Here is a 17,142-nt window from a genome sequence, read left to right on the forward strand (position 1 = left end):
TCTGAGATAGGCAGGGTGGCCTGCATTGGACACCATGACTATACACATGGCCAGGCCTCAAGGGTCTGACGCTGGTCTCTTGGGACTACAGTTCTTCCTGTGTAAGCACATCCCATAGGCCCCTGGGATGCCACGGTACAGTGAGTGGTTAATTGTTGATTTTCTAAGTATTTTTATGAAGTCTTTGAAAGTTCATACATGCATACAATGTGCTTTGATCACAGTTACTCCTCATTCCTCCCATCTTCCTGCTACCCAGCCCCACCTCACTTCCTGCCCTTTTTCAGTTTACACCCTTCTGGGTCCAAGCAGTGTTACCATACATGCATGGAGATGCAACACCTGCTGGAGAGCAGCAGACCCAGGGACCATTCTCCTAAGGAAAGCTGACGTTCTCTCCCAGAGAAATTACCAACTGCCAACAGCTCCTCAGCTAGAAGTGGGGGCTCATGAGCCTCCCCGCCTCCGTGGTGGAACATTCACTGGCTTGAGCATGTCTAGGTTTTTCTTGTACAGGCAAGCACAGCTATGAGCTTGTGTGTACAGTAGTCCTGCAATGTCCCAGAGTCACTGTCTCATCCTGGTCTTTCCCGACCTCTGACTCCTGCGAACCTTCCATCCATCTTCTTTGATGGTTGCTGAGGGGTAAGTGTGTGACACCCGGCCTGTGGTTGAGCCCTCCACAGACACTTCTTCTCTGCCCTCTGAACAGTTGTGAGCATCTACATTAACCACCATTCCCTGCACAGGAAAGTTCTCCGAAGAGAGCTGAGAGCCGCGCTGCTCTATGGGTATATACGTTGTTAGACGGCAGTTGGATGCTATTTCCATTTAGCATAATAACAATAGTAGATCCATTGCTGGTGCCTATAAGCTCCCCAGCTGGGGGCTCTTGATCAGATTTATAGCACCAACAGTATGATGATGCTATAAATGGTTCATCTTCGTTGCCAACTTTATTGAATTGTGAAGCACTCAACGGGAGTATCAGCGCACAACTTTGCGAGTGTCTAAGAGGATGTTTCCAGAGATAAGACCTTGAGGGTTCTGACCTAATGAGTGGCTTCAACTATCCATGAATTCAACTTTTGAATGACATTTTGGTAGAGGGTAGAACCGTGGAAGGGGTGACGGGAAGTAGGCCACTAAGGGTGTGCCCTTGGGAGCCACATCTTGCCCTGACTCTCTCCTGTTACTGCTCCGCCAAACTCTACCCACCATAATGAACTGAAACCGGTGAGAGAATGAATGAATGGATGAAGCTTTTCTCCCTCAAGTATTTCTATCAGGTATTGGTCACAATGATGATCAAAGGTATGCACTATCCGTGGCTTTAGCCATTGACTGGGAACATCTATCCAGAAACAGCCTCCCTGGCGCCTGTCCACCCTACTCACTCCAATGTATTCTATCCAAGTTCTTTCAAGTATCTCTCTTTCCCAGGAAGCTCCCCCAGGGATTCAGACACCTGCTCATTTACCTTGACCACATCACTAGGTGGGTAGAACATGATAAATCACCAACTAACAAGGGCAGCTAGACATCTGAAAGGGGACCTTGGTACACTCATTGCTCCAATGACTCCCAGGACCCTGCTCAGCTAGCCATGTTCCCACTGCCCACATGAAGAAAGAACCCTGGTCCCAAGAGGCAGGCATCAGATTCTTGAAGCCTGATCATTACGTGGGCCATCCCACACACTCGGGTTGATCTGTGGACACGTGCTCACTTGGTTCTGACACGGTAGCCACATTTTTACTTTGTCAAAGTTTTGACAAAAGCAGGCTCATTTGGGCCCCAGCAAAACACATCACTTCTTCTCCGCAAGGCTGAGTCAATGTTGAGGGTCAAGACTAGCTGCAAAGAAAGCTCAGACCATTTGCTCAGGGAAAGCAGACCTGACAGTGAGAAATACTTATAAAATTGAATATATATATCAAAGTATAAAACAGCTTAATCAGCCCCGGGAAATTATTACCTGGCAGGTCCCTGCCATGCTTAGCTCCAAACACAAAAAGCATCTGGTCTTGTCCACCCAATTTCTCCTCACAAAGGATGTGTTCACCTATGAATATTCTTTTATGCACCCAACAAGCACCCTAGCACTCCTCCCATGGAGGCAGAAGGCCCCTTAGTTACTGAATTTCACTCTAATTGTTGCAACAGACCAAGAGGAAATAAACAGGGAAAGATGAAATGAATGCCACAGCAGTGTTTTCTTGAAAGAAGCAACTCTGCCCCAGCCCTGGGAAACCTCCATATCCAGGCAGTGAACTTGAAAGCAATAGGGAACTTCTGCCCAGTATCCACTCCCTGAGGCCACCACACACCCTCCTCCACTCACAAGCATTCACCACCTCAAGTCTGGAATCTCTGCTGTGTAGACAAGGCTCTTGCTCCCACCTACAAATGAGGGCTGAAACTCAGAGCTCCCGTCCCACTCTACCCAGAAGGCCAGTGTCTCCACAGTGTTATGGCGAGGTCCTATCCCTCATCCCTCATATCCAATCCACCCCTCGAGTAAAGGACACGGGAAGACCCCAAATACAAGGAGCTATGAAAAGGAAAAGCGAGTCACTCCTTCCTTGAGGCAGCTCTAGGGACAGGCAATGGGTACAGACTGCAGAGTCCCGTCCCTTTGGGCTTTCCCTTCCCCCACCATTCACTGGGGTCTGTACCTGGATCTGTAGTCACTGATGTTCGGCTCTGTTGAGCTGTTGCTGTCATTAAAGAGCCCAGTCCAATTGGCCTGCTGGTCGCCCCTCTGCCAATCAAATTGGAAGCCTCTGGCAAAAGAATGAGGCAATGGATATATACACTCATATGTTAGGTTAGGCTTGTCTAAGAGCCACATTCTGTCGTTATAACCATGCGATACAATTCTTTGATTATATACCAGAAGAAGAAGGTGACAGTTCCATTCATGGGGATGATGGTGGGAAGCATGGCCCTCCGTGCCCTTGGTGACAGTTCCATTCATGGGGATGATGGTGGCGAATCATGGCCCTCTGTGCCATCTTTACTGCATCCTTCCCGTACTCCATCGTTTTCACATTTTACAGGCAGGAAAACTGAGGCTTACCGAGACAAAAGTCACAGGGCTCTTCTACCTCCTCTCTGGTGCCCTCCCTTAATTCCTGTTTCTAGAGACTCAGCTGAGAAGAATTCTATCACCAGTAATGTGCCAGACAAAACTTCAAAGATTTTAATACCCATGTGAGGATCCCACTTTTTGTTTAAGAGGACGGACTTTGCACATTTGTATCCAGTCCCTCGCAAACCTGAGGATGATGGCAGCCAAGCAATGAGTCAGAACATGAACATGGGGAGGAGGCAGCCGAAGGGACCAGAAACAATACTAAAAGACAGCAAGCAGATGGGCAACTGACTCGGGTCAGAGACAACAGCATCCTGATGGCCTTCAAGAAGTAGATCCATTCCCAGGACATGACTCCAGAAGGGGCAGGAATGAAGAGGGCCAGGGCATACAGGCGGGCATGTGAGATGGTACCCAAAGCAGGAGGACTGAGTTTAGGCACCCTCCCCTACATGTGTGTACATGCAAACCCTCACATACCAGGTCCCCGTCCCACATTCCCCACAGACAGCCATCAGCTTGCTCCTGGGGAAGTTGGCTCATGGAGGAGTACTGTAGCCAAAGTTGCCAGTGCCTCAGAGCCTGCCTGGGAGCTGAAGAATCCTGGCGGTGCACTACCCAACCCGAACCTCTGGTCTTGTGAGCACTGTGACTCTCATAAGGGAAACTGACCAGCTTCTAAAGTGCTGAAGAAGAAAAGGGGGCACCCTCTTAAGAACCTTGGGACCAACTTTCTCCAGCTAGCACTGTGAACACCTGAGGTTGAAGAACCCTTTGTTGTGGAACTGTCCTGTGCTGCAGAAGGTGTGGAATGATGTCCCCAGCTCTGTCAGTTGTATCTGGCCTCTAGCTTGCCTGTTATGATTATCAAAGTGTCTCCAGATGTCAATGATTCCTGGAAGCAAACTCACCCTTACTGGGAACCACTGCTATACAACAATGCATAGTATTTCCAAAGCCCTTAGCAACTGCCTGGCCCTTACATATGAGGAAACGAGTGACCACTTCTGATAAAGGAAGCTTGAAATTCAAAGTCAGAACAGAATTAAGAAGGAAGGAAAAGGGGAGCTGTGGGTAGAGGGAAGAGGAGAGAGATGAAAAACTGGGGGAAATAGTTAATAAAATTATTAATAAGTAGCCTCTTAACTTCGGGATGGGGAGAGCGGATGGTTTTTGGAGTTGTTCCATCCATACCCCTCCAATTGACCGGTGACCTCAGACAGTTCTCTGCACTTCTTGTGGTCTCTGTCCCCATATTTCAAATGAAGAAACAGCCTAGGATGTCTCTGGCATCTTTGAGTGAAAGTTCAGCTCTTGTTACCATTCAGCTTGCTGAGGTCAGTTTTTCTCTATTCAGATGGAAATCCCCAGAAGACAAAGAATAGCAGTTCAGAATTGGTAGGCCTGGGCCCTTGAGCACCAAAGGCTGAGGATCCAGGAATGCAGATTCAGATGCTTGTAGCTCTTAAACCCTGAGACCAGAGGCTTGTGGCTCCAGCTTCGAGAAGATGGAGGCTTACAGTTCTGGGTGCTCCAGTCATAGGCTTACTGCTCCTGGCCTCACCTAGCAGCATCTGTTGGGTTATTAGCAGCTGCAGTAATAGCACTCAGCACCTGCCTATGCCACAGTCCCCCAGGGTGCTGGAACCCTGAGCCCTCAACAGCACCTGTAAAGTTCTCAAGCCTCGTGTGTCAAGACCCTTGGGCCTTTGAGCCTTGGAAGTAACTGGAACCCAAAGTCTGCTATAAAGCCTTCAGTCTTCTGCTTGCTTCTCCTTCTTCTCTGTCTCTAAGCTTTCACCATCACTGACTACCTCTGCCCACTACAGGAGGTGCTCAAACTCATGCTTGACCTCTTCAGCCACCTTCTTACTGCTATTGCTACTGCCACAGCTGCTGCAACAGCTGCCATCATTATCATAGCCATGGCCACCACGGCCCACTCCTCACATTATCAATTCGGCCTGTCCTACCCTAAAGACCACAAATAAGCAAGAGAAGACCACTTAAGGACATCTTTTATTGGAACTAATGGTGCAACACAAGAAGGCAGAACACAGAAGACTCTCTTGCTGACTCAAAAAGTACAGGGCACAGCCTAGTAATGTTGCCACACTCAGAAGGGGCGTGGCATGCAAATATGGGATTGTACTTTGCACCAATAACATCACACCTTCCAGTTTCTCCTAGATCAATCACAATCCTTCCTGAGAACTAATCACAAATCATGTATAGGTACAACTGGTATCTGCCAACCGCAGGCTTTTTACACTGGGGTGTACTGTTCCTCATTCTACCTGTTGAAGGCAGGGCAGAGAACTCTGCAGCTACAGTTCAGGATGGAGCTTCAAGCCTGGTCATCTGGAAATCACTGAGGCCTGGAATGGGCAGAGTAAGTTCTCCAGTGTTGCCCTAGACTGGAGTAGATGTAACTGGAAGACACCTTCCTGAACATTCTAGCTACCAGTCATGGATGAAAGTGTTGCTTGTGGCAGGAGTGGAGTTTCTCGAAGGTGTCCCTCAAGTATTCAAAGCCACCAGGATACCATAAAACAACCCAGTCGGTCACTTGAAGAGAAGCTTCTGAGCTGACTGCTTGCTGCTCAACATAAGGGAAGTTCATCATCTGTCAGTCAAGGAGGGTAAATGACTGACTTCCCACAATTTTGCTCATTCACAAGGGGACAAAAATTAAAGCACACTCACAATAAAGACCTAGAAAATACGGAGTATTTTCAGTCTAGCAGTGCTGAATACCCAACTATAAACCTTTAAGGAAAACCGGGCCCCTTGGATCTGCTAATTCCAGTGCCTACCATCTCCCTCCTTGGGAGTCCTGCTCACCTGTCACAAGCAGGCTGACCCACCTCCTAGCCAAGTCTGGTCTGAGTCCTCTTGGGACCTTACTAATGGATAGCGGTATACACAAAGTTCTCACTCTTCTCATGCTTTACTGAATGGCTGTTGCTGCTTTTCCCCCTCTCAAGCCTCCACAGCGGAGAGAGCTTAGCCTGGAAGAGGAACAGGCAAGGTCCCTGAAACCAAGGCAGAAGAATGTCCATCTAGTTGCCAGGCTCTTTAGAAAAGAGCAGCAATCCACCGTGGTCTGACCCTACAGCTGTACATCGATGTGTTTGTTGAAGTGATTGTGTGTTCTTTGCTCTTTAAGAAATCATGAGGTATGTGTCAGCTTATGGGTGTGGTTTGCGCAGGGGGAGGGGCTTTGCTGAGCACTATCAAGCACCACAGATGTAGGCGGCCTCACTATCTTCAGTTACAGATGAAAACCTTGAATCCCAGAGAGCTTTAGTCACATGCCCAAGAGCCCGAGGCTAACAAGTGGGCAAGACCACTGCCCAGGACTGACTTTAAAAGCTCTTATTTCTAAAAGCCCTAACCAAAACTACCCATAGACAAGGAAGACCTTTCAACCTGAGATTTTGTCAGCTAGTTGGTTATGCTGGTTAGTTTGTCAACTTGACAGAAGCTAAGGTCATTTGGGAAGAGGGAAGCTCAGTTGAGAAAATACTTCATTAGATTGCCTGTTAGAGAAGCTGTGGGGTATTTTCTTCAGCAGGATTGACGGCGAGGGCCCGTACCACTGTCGCTAGTGCCATTTCTAGGCAGTTAAGTTGTCTTGGGTTATATCAGAAAACAGGCTGAGCAAGCTATGGAGAGCAAGCGTCTTAGAGTTTCTATTGTTGGGATGAAATACCACAACCAGCAAGTTGGGGAGGAAACAATTTATTTGGCTTATACTTCTACATTGTCATTCATCACTGAAGGAAGTCAGGACAGGAACTCAAGCAGGGCAGGAAACTGGAGGCTGGAGATGATGCATAGGCCACGGACCGGTGCTGCTTACTGGCTTGCTCCTCATGGCTTGCTCGGCCTGCTTTCTTATTAAAACCAGGAACACCAGCCCACAGATGACACCATCCCCACCAACCCCTAATTAAGAAAATGCCTTACAGATAGACCTTATGGAGTCATTTTCTCAGTTGAAGTTTCCTCCTTTCAGATGACTCTAGCTTGTGTCTAGTTGACATAAAGCTAACCACGACAATTGATCTCTTGTCAACTTGACCCAAAAACATATCACTGTTAAAGTCATCACCTTTCCTTTCTTGTTCATCCTCAAGATCACACATTAATATAAACATCACAATATAAAACATTCTACAAACTTAAAAAGTCCCACAGTCTCTACAAATTCAAACACTGAAATTCAGTCTATTTAAAAATCCAAAGTCTCTTTTAAAACCTAAAATCCATTTTAAATTCAGTCTCCCGACTGTGGTTTCCTGTAAAATAAGTTAAATACTTTCTTGTTTCAAGAGGAAAGAGCCAGGACACAGCCACAGTCTGGACAAAGCAAAATCAAACTCCGAAAGTCTCCAGTTATCTGGGATTCACTCGTGATCTTCGGGGATCCTCCAAGGGGCTTGGGTCACTTCTTCAGTTCTGCCCTCTGAAGCACACACAGCTTGTTTCTAAGGCTCTGGATGGCTCCACTCCAAAACTGTTACTGACTGTTCTTGGTGGCTGTTCCATGATACTGGCATCTCCAAAATGCTGTGTTCTCTGTGGCAACTGGGCTGCACTTTCACCAACAGCTTCTCTTGGGCTTTTTTCACAGTGCAAAGCCTCAACTTCTCTCATTGCCCCTTCAGCTGTGAGCCTTCAGTCACCACTGGGACTGCATGCGCACCAACGGCCTCTCCAGGCTGCTCACAGTGCCAACCACAGCTGTTTTTCATGACCCCTCAGGCCTTCAGAACCAGCACTATCTGGTGACTCCTACACAACAAAGTTCTGCTGCCACTACAAGGTTCACCTCTGGACACAGCCTCTGTGTGCTGACTCTCAGGAAACGCTTCGCAGGGGATTTCACCTCAGTGATGCTGGTCTCTTCTTAACCACCTCTAATCTCTTAGCTCCAGCCGACCAGCATTACCCCAGTAACGCAAAGGCTTCACTTTTGTAGTTCTGGTCTTTCATTTGTCACAGCTGATTCTTCAGCTCCAGCCAACCAGACACCGTACAGTCTTCACCTAAAAGGCCTGATGGAGTCTTTGTTTCCCTCTGAGACTCCACAAGCCAGGCCCCCATCCTCTGCACTGCTCTCAACGTTCTTACCTTCCAGGCTCCCACAGAACATCCTACAAACCTCTTAACGCTCAGTGGCTTTTCCAGTCCAAAGTCCTTGCACAATCCTCCCCATAACATGGTCAGATCTGTCACGGCAACACTCCACAACCCTGGTACCAATTTCTGTCTTAGTTAGGGTTTCTTCTGCTGTGATGAAACACTTTGACCAAAGGCAAGTTGGGGAGGAAAGGATTTATTTGACTTACATGTTCACATCATAGTGCATCACTATGCACTAAAGGAAGTCAGGATAAGAACTCAAACAGGGAAGGAACCTGGAGGCCAGAGCTGATGTAGAGGCAGTGGAGAGGTGCTGCTTACTGGCTTGCTCAGTCTGCTTTCCTATAGAACCCAGGATGGCCAGCCCAGATAGCACCACACACAATGGACTTGGTTCTCCCCATCAATTACTTATTAAGAAAATGCCCTACAGGCTGTCTACAGCCAAATCTTACGGAGGTATTTTCTCAAATGAGTTTCTCTCCTTTTAGATGACTCTAGCTTGTGTTAAGTTGGCATGAAACTAGCCAGGACAGCAGGCTAGCAAGTAGTGCTCCCTCATGGCCTCTACTTCAGCCCCTGCCTCGGCGTTTCTACTTGAGTTCCTATCCTGACATCACTCAATGATGGACAGTGATGTGGAAGTGGAAGTCAAATAAACCCTTCCTTCCCCGTTTCATGGTCTTTATTACAGCAGCAGAAAGCCAATGAGGACACTGATTTACATGTATAGTTAAAGAGTCTGGGGAGAAGAAAAGCTTTCCCACGGACTGCTCAAAAGGTCAGCTAGGCACACCGTTACCTTCCCACCCACAGAACAGGGCCTCTCCCAGAGTTATGCAAAGATCAACATACAGTCACTAAGTGCAAGGTCTGGGCAGCAGATGGGGTGCTAGCTATAAATTAAATGGAGAAAAGCAGGCTACCAAAGAGGGTGTGTGTCTTAGGGTTTCTACAGCTGTGAAGAGACACCATGACCTTGGCAACTCTTATAAAGGAACACAATTAACTGAGCTAGCTTACAGTGTCCATTATCATCATGACAGGTGGCATGCAGGCAGACATGGTGCTGGAGAAGGAGCTGAGAGTTCTACATCTTGATCTGCAGGCAACAGGAAGTGAACTGTGTGCCACACCGAATGTAACTTGAACATAGGAGACCTCAAAGCCTGCCCCCACAGTGACACACTTCCCCCAGCCACACCTACTCCAGCAAAGCCACAGTTCCTAATAGTGGCACTCACTCCCTATGGGAGCCATTTTCTTTCAAACCACCACAGTGTGGCATGTCGTACTTTTGCAAGGTTTTCTACCACAAAGCTGGTTATATTTGCATGTGGCACTAAAGTTTATTCTTCTCTTAGGCTAGTAGTGTTTTCTGATTTCTCTAAAAAATCGATTATACTATTTCCAAATAAGCAGGGTGATGTGGGAGTGTCATATATCAATCTGTTGATTTCATTGGTTAAGCAATAAAGAAACTGTTTGGCCCTGTGGGTGGAGTAAACAGAACAGAATGCCGGGAGGAAGAGGAAGTGAGGTCAGACTCCGCAGCTCTCCTCTCCAGAGCAGACGCTTCAGAGAGATGCCATGCCCCAGCTCCGACCCAGGATGGACTTAGGCTAGACTCTTCCTGGTAAGACCGGTGCTCACAGATTATTAGAGATGGGTTGATTGGGATATCAGAATTAGCCAGTAAGGGCTAGAGCTAAGAGCCAAGCAGTGTTTAAATGAATACAGTGTCCGTGTAATTATTTCGGGGCATAAGCTAGCTGAGCCGGCGGCTGGGGTATTGGGGACACAGCCCCGCCGCTCATATTACTACAGCAGAGCATTAATTTATTTTTTAATTTTATTTTTTTACCTTGCAGTTCCTTTGCATATATATTGTGGCTTACAGTTTTGTGGTTTAATGAGATTCCTGTGTGTGCCAGTATGTCTCGGCATCTATGCGTTTCTTGTTCTTTTTCTTCTGTTTGCTTTTCCTGCTCTGATTTGTTTGATCTCATTTTATTTTACTGTATTATTATTCTTTAGGTGCTGATTTGTGCTCTAAGAAGAGACAGGAAGGGTGTGCATCTGGATGGAAGAGGAGGTGGGGAGGACCTCGGAGGAGTTGGGGAAGGGAAAACATCAGAATATAGTGAATGAAAAAAATCTATTTTCAATAAGAGAGAGAGAACAGAAGAAGCCCCAGAGAGAATGCTGTTTGGGTCATCTGAACCTAGATTCCAAAAGTTTCTAGAAAGCAAAAGGCAGGCCAGCTGAGAACACTGTGGTTCAGGGAGTCCCCCTAAGGTCTTGTTCCATACAAGCCCTCCAAAGTCTTCCCATGGCCTTATGGGTAGGAGGAAGGCACCCCAACAGTGGTAAGTTGCCTGGCTGGATGTGGTGCCTGGGTTGGCAGACTGAAGCAGGAAGATGTTGAGTTTGAAATTTTGTCTCAAAATTAACTAATTCCCACCCGTGGCAGACAAGGTTTAGTAATATTTTTAATTAAATAATTTTAAAGGATCCACTTCTTTCTCACTAAGCCCAGTGTGGAAGAGCAAAGCTATAAGAGCCCTCACTTATGAATCATGGAATTAGTCTTGTGCCTCACAGGTGGCTGAGGTACATGTTTTGTCTTTATTGACTCGTTCCAGTTTTGTTACACCATGTTACATATACTCTATCGTATCATTCTGTACTCATCACACAGTCGTGAGTCTGGACGCCAAGGTTCAGTAGTGGTCCTGACCCAAGTGCTGAATGCCAGCTAGAACAGGGGTTCTCATGACCCCTTTGGGGAGTCAACCGACCCCTTCACAGGGGACACCTAAGACCATCAGAAAACACAGATATTTGCAGAATGATTCATAAAGGTAGCAAAGTTACACCTATGAAGTAGCAACAAAAATAATGTTGTGGTTGAGGTTGAGAGTCACCACCACGCATGAGGGACTGTATTAAAGGGTCGCAGCATCAGAAAGGTTGAGAATCCCTGAGCTAGAGGGAGCTGGACACCAAGTAAATAGCTTGCTGACAAAAGAGTGTGCCAGAAGGTAAAAGACATGATGGGAAATAACAGCCGATAGGAAGAGGGTCACAGGACTTGGTGTGTGGCCTTTCAGGACAAGAGTGGGCAGGGACGTGTGAGCAGAGACTTCTGGGAAAGAACACCCAGCAAGGATGGGCAACAAAGACCTGAAGCATATGGACTGGGAAGCCAGGGGCAGGGTGGCAGCTGGTGAAGCCTCAGTTCATGGAAGTGATGCCACCTGTCTCTCCTCCCTTGAAGCTTTCTCCAGGGAGATGGCCCAGTTTCAGAAAGGCCCCCGCGTTGACTGGGGAATTAACGGTGTGATCAAAAGCCTGCTCTCTGTCCTGTCCTGCTGCTGACTGATTCTTGATTCCTCTCTCAATACTCCAGAATGACTTGACTAGAAAGCCATGGGGCAGGAGTGGGAAGTGGGGGTTGCTCATTCTCTCATGGTTTGTCCACCAGACATGGTCATCAGGCTGGCCCCCAGCTCTCCCCACTGCCATAAAGGGAGGGAGGAGATTGGCTAGTGGCGCAGAGCAGGGCAGATGAGGGCTCTGAGCGGATGAGGAGTGGTTCCTTGAGTCCCTCCTGAGGAGCTGCTGAGCCGAGAAGAGTCTAAAGCTCTGTAGCTCGGCCGGACTTTTTGAAGGGTGCAAGACCCACAGTGCAGATGGCAGAGACCAAAGGGGGAATTCCTGGGTGTCATCCAGCCAAGGATGGGTTCAGAGGAAGAGCACGGAGGTTGGCTCTGGGACCAGTGCCACACGGCCACAGTCCTACACTGGATTGAGGGTGCCTCCAGGCCCAGCACTATAATTCTTCTTTTTTTCAAGACAGAATTTCTCTATGTAGACCTGAATGTCCTGGAACTCACTGGTTGCGAAATACAAAGATCCACCTGGCTCTCCCCCCACCCCGCCCCCAGCACTGGGATTAAAGGTGTGTGCCACGCCACCCTGCCCAGGCTCAACACTGTCATTCTTGACGCTTGTCTGGAATCCAGAACTTCTACTGCACACCCCATCCTCTCCCTGCTCAGCTCTCCAGTTCCCCTCCAGGAGACACACACAGCGGGCACTTGGGTCATCCAGGAGACAGCCACATCCTTCCCAGCCGCTTGTAGTTAACAACCGCTCAACATTTGTTTCAAGGAGGAACTGCTTACAAGAAGTAACAGGATGGGCGGGGGAAGAGTACACGTCAGTCTTGGGCACACTCACAACAGCATAAAACTCCCGTGAGGAGCCGGGCGGTGGTGGCGCACGCCTTTAATCCCAGCACTCAGGAGGCAGAGGCAGGCGGATCTCTGTGAGTTCGAGGCCAGCCTGGTCTACAAGAGCTAGTTCCAGGACAGGAACCAAAAAAGCTACAGAGAAACCCTGTCTCGAAAAATTAAAAAAAAAAAAAAAAACTCCAGTGAGGCTCCGGCTCTTGAAGATGCCAAGTTGAAGATCAAGTCCTAATCTAGGAAACCTTTGGGGATCATTCCAGATCTAAATTATAGCACTTCCAAATCCAGTTTCCGGAACCTGGCAGTTCTCCAAAACCAGAATCTCCATCTTTTCCCCCAGCGCTAAGCTGAGTTGGTGTTTAATGAACAATCGTTAAGAAAAGGAGCTTCAATTTCTTTTGTGTGCATACAATCACTCAACGCCTAATCAGAGTCCTTGTGCTGGGTCCTGAGAAATGAGATGAAGAAGGTGCCTCCGACCAGGACCTCACAGGCTGTGCGGCTGTACCTAGATTCCTCTGTGCTGTAGATCAGGTCCTCAATGACCCACAAAGACCTACCTATTACAGGTCTCCAGCTTGCGGTGCTACTGAAAGATGGTGGAATCTTTAGGGCTGGGTCTTAGATACTGTTCTGTTGTCATGAACCAGGGCAACTCTTATAAAGGAACGCATGCAATTAGGGGCTTGCTTACAGTTTCGGAGAATTAATCTATTGTCATCATGACAGGAAGCTTGGTGGCGTGCAAGCCTGAGGCTGAGATCTACAAACTGATCTACAGGCAGCCAGCAGAGAGAGAGACAGGGCTTGTCCTGAGCTTTTGAAACCTCAAAGCCCATCCCCAGTGACACACATCTTCCAACAAGACCACTCCTCCCAATCTTCCCATAACAGTTTACCAACTGGGGATGAGGCTTGTAAATATTTGAGCCCATGGGGGTCATTCTCATTCAAAGCTCCACAGGTAGGGTCTGGGGGAGGGAAGCTGGGCAATTAGGGGTGTGCCTTGAGGGGTATACTAAATTCCAACCACTTCTGTCTCTAGTGTTCCCTGGCTATCATGAGGTAAGCATCCTCTCCCCTACAAGCATCCACCATGACTCACCACAGGCCAGAGCAGCCACATGCTCAACCACGCACTGAGCCCCCAAACCTCAAGTCCAAACAAACTTTCCTTCTGCGAGTCAGCACTCTCAGGAATGCTGTCTCCATGGCAACTGAATGGGACATTTACCATCTATGCGCGAGGGCAAACTAGAAAAGACTGTCTCCTGAATGGGGCTACAGTGTGGGGTAAATAGTGTATGCTCACTTGGAGTCAGAGCCTGGCTCATGCCTCTTCATCAATAATTACAGTAATATTTTACCTGATGAGCCCTTCTCCTAGTGTGTGAATGCAGCGGCGGGGTGGGGGTGGGGGTCCTTAGGATAATCCTTAGGGTTAGAAGTTAAGTGGGTACATTTTTAGGTGAGATGTAAATAAACTTAAATAAAGAGGAGAAGCTAAACCCTATACAAGACCGACTTTCCCCCAAAAGAACATGATTCAGAAAGGGCTGGAAAGAAAAAGCAAGCAAAAGGAGATGGAATGCAGGTATGATGGGGTATCGCCACATCTCTGAAGGACACTGGAGGAGGAACTGGAACTCCAGCTGCTCGCTTGTGCAGGGCACAGAGCAGGACACAGCGCCATGCTAAGGGAGATGCTCCGCTGAGGTTCCTGCAAGTACAGGCCTGACACAGAGAGCAGGGTCTCAGCAGGCTTTGTTTGCTGGCTCCTGTCTATCCTCATTCTCAGCCCTGGAGCAAGTGCTCAGAAGCTGCTGGCCCTGACCAGCCAAGCTGTAAAGCCAACAGCACAGCTCCTGCCCCAGGCCACAATCTGCTCAATATCCTCTCTCTTTTCTAGGACATCCCACCCCGCAAGAGCCACGCTCTGGATAGCTACATCCACCCGCCACGGTCCCAGCCTTTTGGGTTGCACCTGTTTTCTTTGGGAAATGGAACAGCAAGCTTTGTCCCTGGGGCAGGATTGGGTGGGGGCTGGCTTCATGATAAGAGCCTCAAAATACACACGAAGGCAGCACAGAGGCAGGCTGTCCTTTTCCTTGACCCAATTTCCTAACCTCGAGTCTCAGGCGTGCACCAGCCACATGGCGCAGCCTAGATTCCCTCCCTGTGGGCACCAGGAAGAGGAGGCTGGGCTGTATATGTGAGTCCCCTACACTTGGCCCAGTCGGAAGAGAGCTCGAGTCTAAGGTTCACTCTATGGACACAGGAAGCCACAGCACACACAGTACTGAGCATGGCTTCTCAGTAGAGCCAGCATGGGTACTAGGAATTCAAGGGACAAAGGAACACTGTGGGCTGAGAATGGAAAGAGTGGGTGGACTTAGATGGTCAGGCAGCCAGCTAGGAACAGGAGGCTTGGGCACAGCATGGCTAGAAGCCTGAGTTAGGGCAGATGTCAGGCATGTAAAAGACTCTTGACTGAGAATCGGAACATTGGGCTTCAAGTGTTCTCCATTAGGAGGAAGGCTTCTGAATGGATGTACGGGGAGGTAAACAGAGACACTCAAGAAATGTAATTCCCAACACAACCGTAGATATGCTGCCTGGCAGAGCTAGGATGTGCCTTCCCTGCCCACAGGAATGAGGACTCCACCCTTATCTGCAGGGGTACCATGAGCTGCCAGTCAGCAGCTCTCAGCACCCCCAGCCCACCTTGGAACTGTGTCCTTTCCCAAGATTATGTCCCCTGCCAGAGGCAGCCCTGAGCCAATAACTGATCCATACAGAGCCACAAAGACTTAACCTCTCACTCCAAACCAGGGCAAACCTGAAGGACCACTCCAGCTGAAAGGCCTCTGCGATCAACTGAGGCTGCCTCTGTTTCTCCCTTTCTCCTTTTCTTTGGTCTTGAGCCCCAGAGCTCTCCGTAGGAGACATCCTGCATGCTAACGTCTGGCTCCGAGCCTGTTCTTCAGGGAGCCCAGCCCTGTCTGCAGCACCCTTCCATACAAATGCTAAGACAACAATGACAGTGTCCCTAAGTGTCTTCTTAAATGCATGAAGACGACAAGGAAGTGTGCACTGAGTGAGTCTGAAGCCAGAGCTACCCAGGGGACATCAGCCAATCCCAGGGATTTGTGGAACCCACACAAGAGTCCAAAATGGCCTACCTAAGGTGAAGGGTCAACCTAGAAACTTCTGCCTGAAACCAAGAACACCACACAGAAGGCCAGAGTGAGACTGGGAGAAGGACGTGCGAATCAGACAGAACAAGATAAAAGAGATCAATCCTTAGTCTTCAACCGTCGCAGCAAATACAAATGTGCTGTCTAAGTAAAAACCAAAGATCATGAAAATAGATACACAAACTGTGCCTGTACCCTGGTTGCATCGGGCATGAAATAAAGACATGCAAATGTTGAAGGGGTGGTCAACACTATAAATATCACTTCTACACATTTCGAGCCAACACAATTTTTAAAAGAAATTCATCGAGTTGTATAGGCTTTGGTTCATTTTTGTGTGTAATTTTTTAAAAATTTATTTGCAAGAGTTATTTTTTGTTTCTTTTCGGTTTTGGTTTTTTTGAGACAGGGTTTCTCTGTGTCGCCTTGGTTGTCCTGGAACTCACTCTGTAGATCAGGCTGGCCTCAAACTCATAAAGATCCTTCTATCTCTGTCTTCTGAGTGCTGGGGTTAAAGGCATACACAACCACCACCTGTCTTTTTTTTTTAATTTGCAAGGTTTTTATAATAAAATACAGTGGCATTTTATTTGTACTTTATTGTAAATAAGGCTTGCCTGAAGATCAGAAAAGTAAAACAGCCATACTGGCCAGCCTTACAGACCAGGCTGTGGTGACACACACATTTAATCCTAGTAGTCACACTATCTTGCCATAAAAACTGGGTGCACACCTTTAACTCCAGCACTAGAGAAGAATATAAAATAAGAGGAGACAGCTCTCAGGCACAGTCTCATTCTGAGATTCCTGGAGGCAGGATCACTATTTTCTGACTGAGGTAGAGATAAAAGCCAGTGGCTGGCTGCTTTGATTTTCTGGTCTTCAGGTTGAACCCTGATATCTGTCTCTGAGCTTTTATTAATCATGCTTCAATAAAATTTATTCAAGCTTTTTGGAAAGAAGGTAAAAGAAGCAGGGCATAGTGGCACATACCTTCAATCTCAGTACTCAATAGGCATAGGCAGGTGAATCTCTGTGAGTTCAAGGCCAGTCTGCTCCACAAAGTAAGTAAGTTCCAAGACAGCCTGGGCTTTGTAGGGAGACCCTGTCTCAAAAAACAAAAAAACAAAAAACAAAAAAAGGAAAGAGAAGGAGAAGAAAGGAGAAGGAGAAAGGAAAGAGGAACAGGAAGAGGGGGCTAGAAAAAAAATAGAAGGAGGAGGGAAAATAAAAAATGGAAAATTCCAGACATTTCTAAATTTATAGAATAAAAAATGCCAGTGATAGGAGCTATATGTCTTTAAACACATTTTAAATCTCATTGTGCCTCAGTTTCCCCATCTACAAAATGAGCATATAGTGGTTGGTATTGCCATCGTTCCCCAGCTGAAGAAGTATAGTTGAAGGAGTGGTTTCCTGCCTTCATGGCTTATATAGATAG

General features: G+C 47.7%; 1 protein-coding gene across 4 annotated transcripts in view; it reads right to left on the minus strand.

The window, feature by feature from the left end:
* St8sia5 (ST8 alpha-N-acetyl-neuraminide alpha-2,8-sialyltransferase 5) overlaps positions 1-17,142 on the minus strand; it is a 78,859-nt gene that overhangs the window by 51,584 nt on the left and 10,133 nt on the right. For 2 of the 4 annotated variants that reach the window (XM_075968225.1, XM_075968223.1), the window contains exon 2: positions 2,679-2,786. The exons of the other annotated variants lie outside the window; for them this stretch is intronic. In XM_075968225.1, coding sequence (XP_075824340.1) covers positions 2,679-2,786 — 108 coding nt within the window. The remainder of the gene's footprint in view (positions 1-2,678; positions 2,787-17,142) is intronic. 4 annotated transcript variants of the gene reach the window in all.

The sequence above is a fragment of the Microtus pennsylvanicus genome, chromosome 4 (assembly GCF_037038515.1).
Source record: "Microtus pennsylvanicus isolate mMicPen1 chromosome 4, mMicPen1.hap1, whole genome shotgun sequence".
In the NCBI taxonomy this organism is placed as follows: domain Eukaryota; kingdom Metazoa; phylum Chordata; class Mammalia; order Rodentia; family Cricetidae; genus Microtus; species Microtus pennsylvanicus.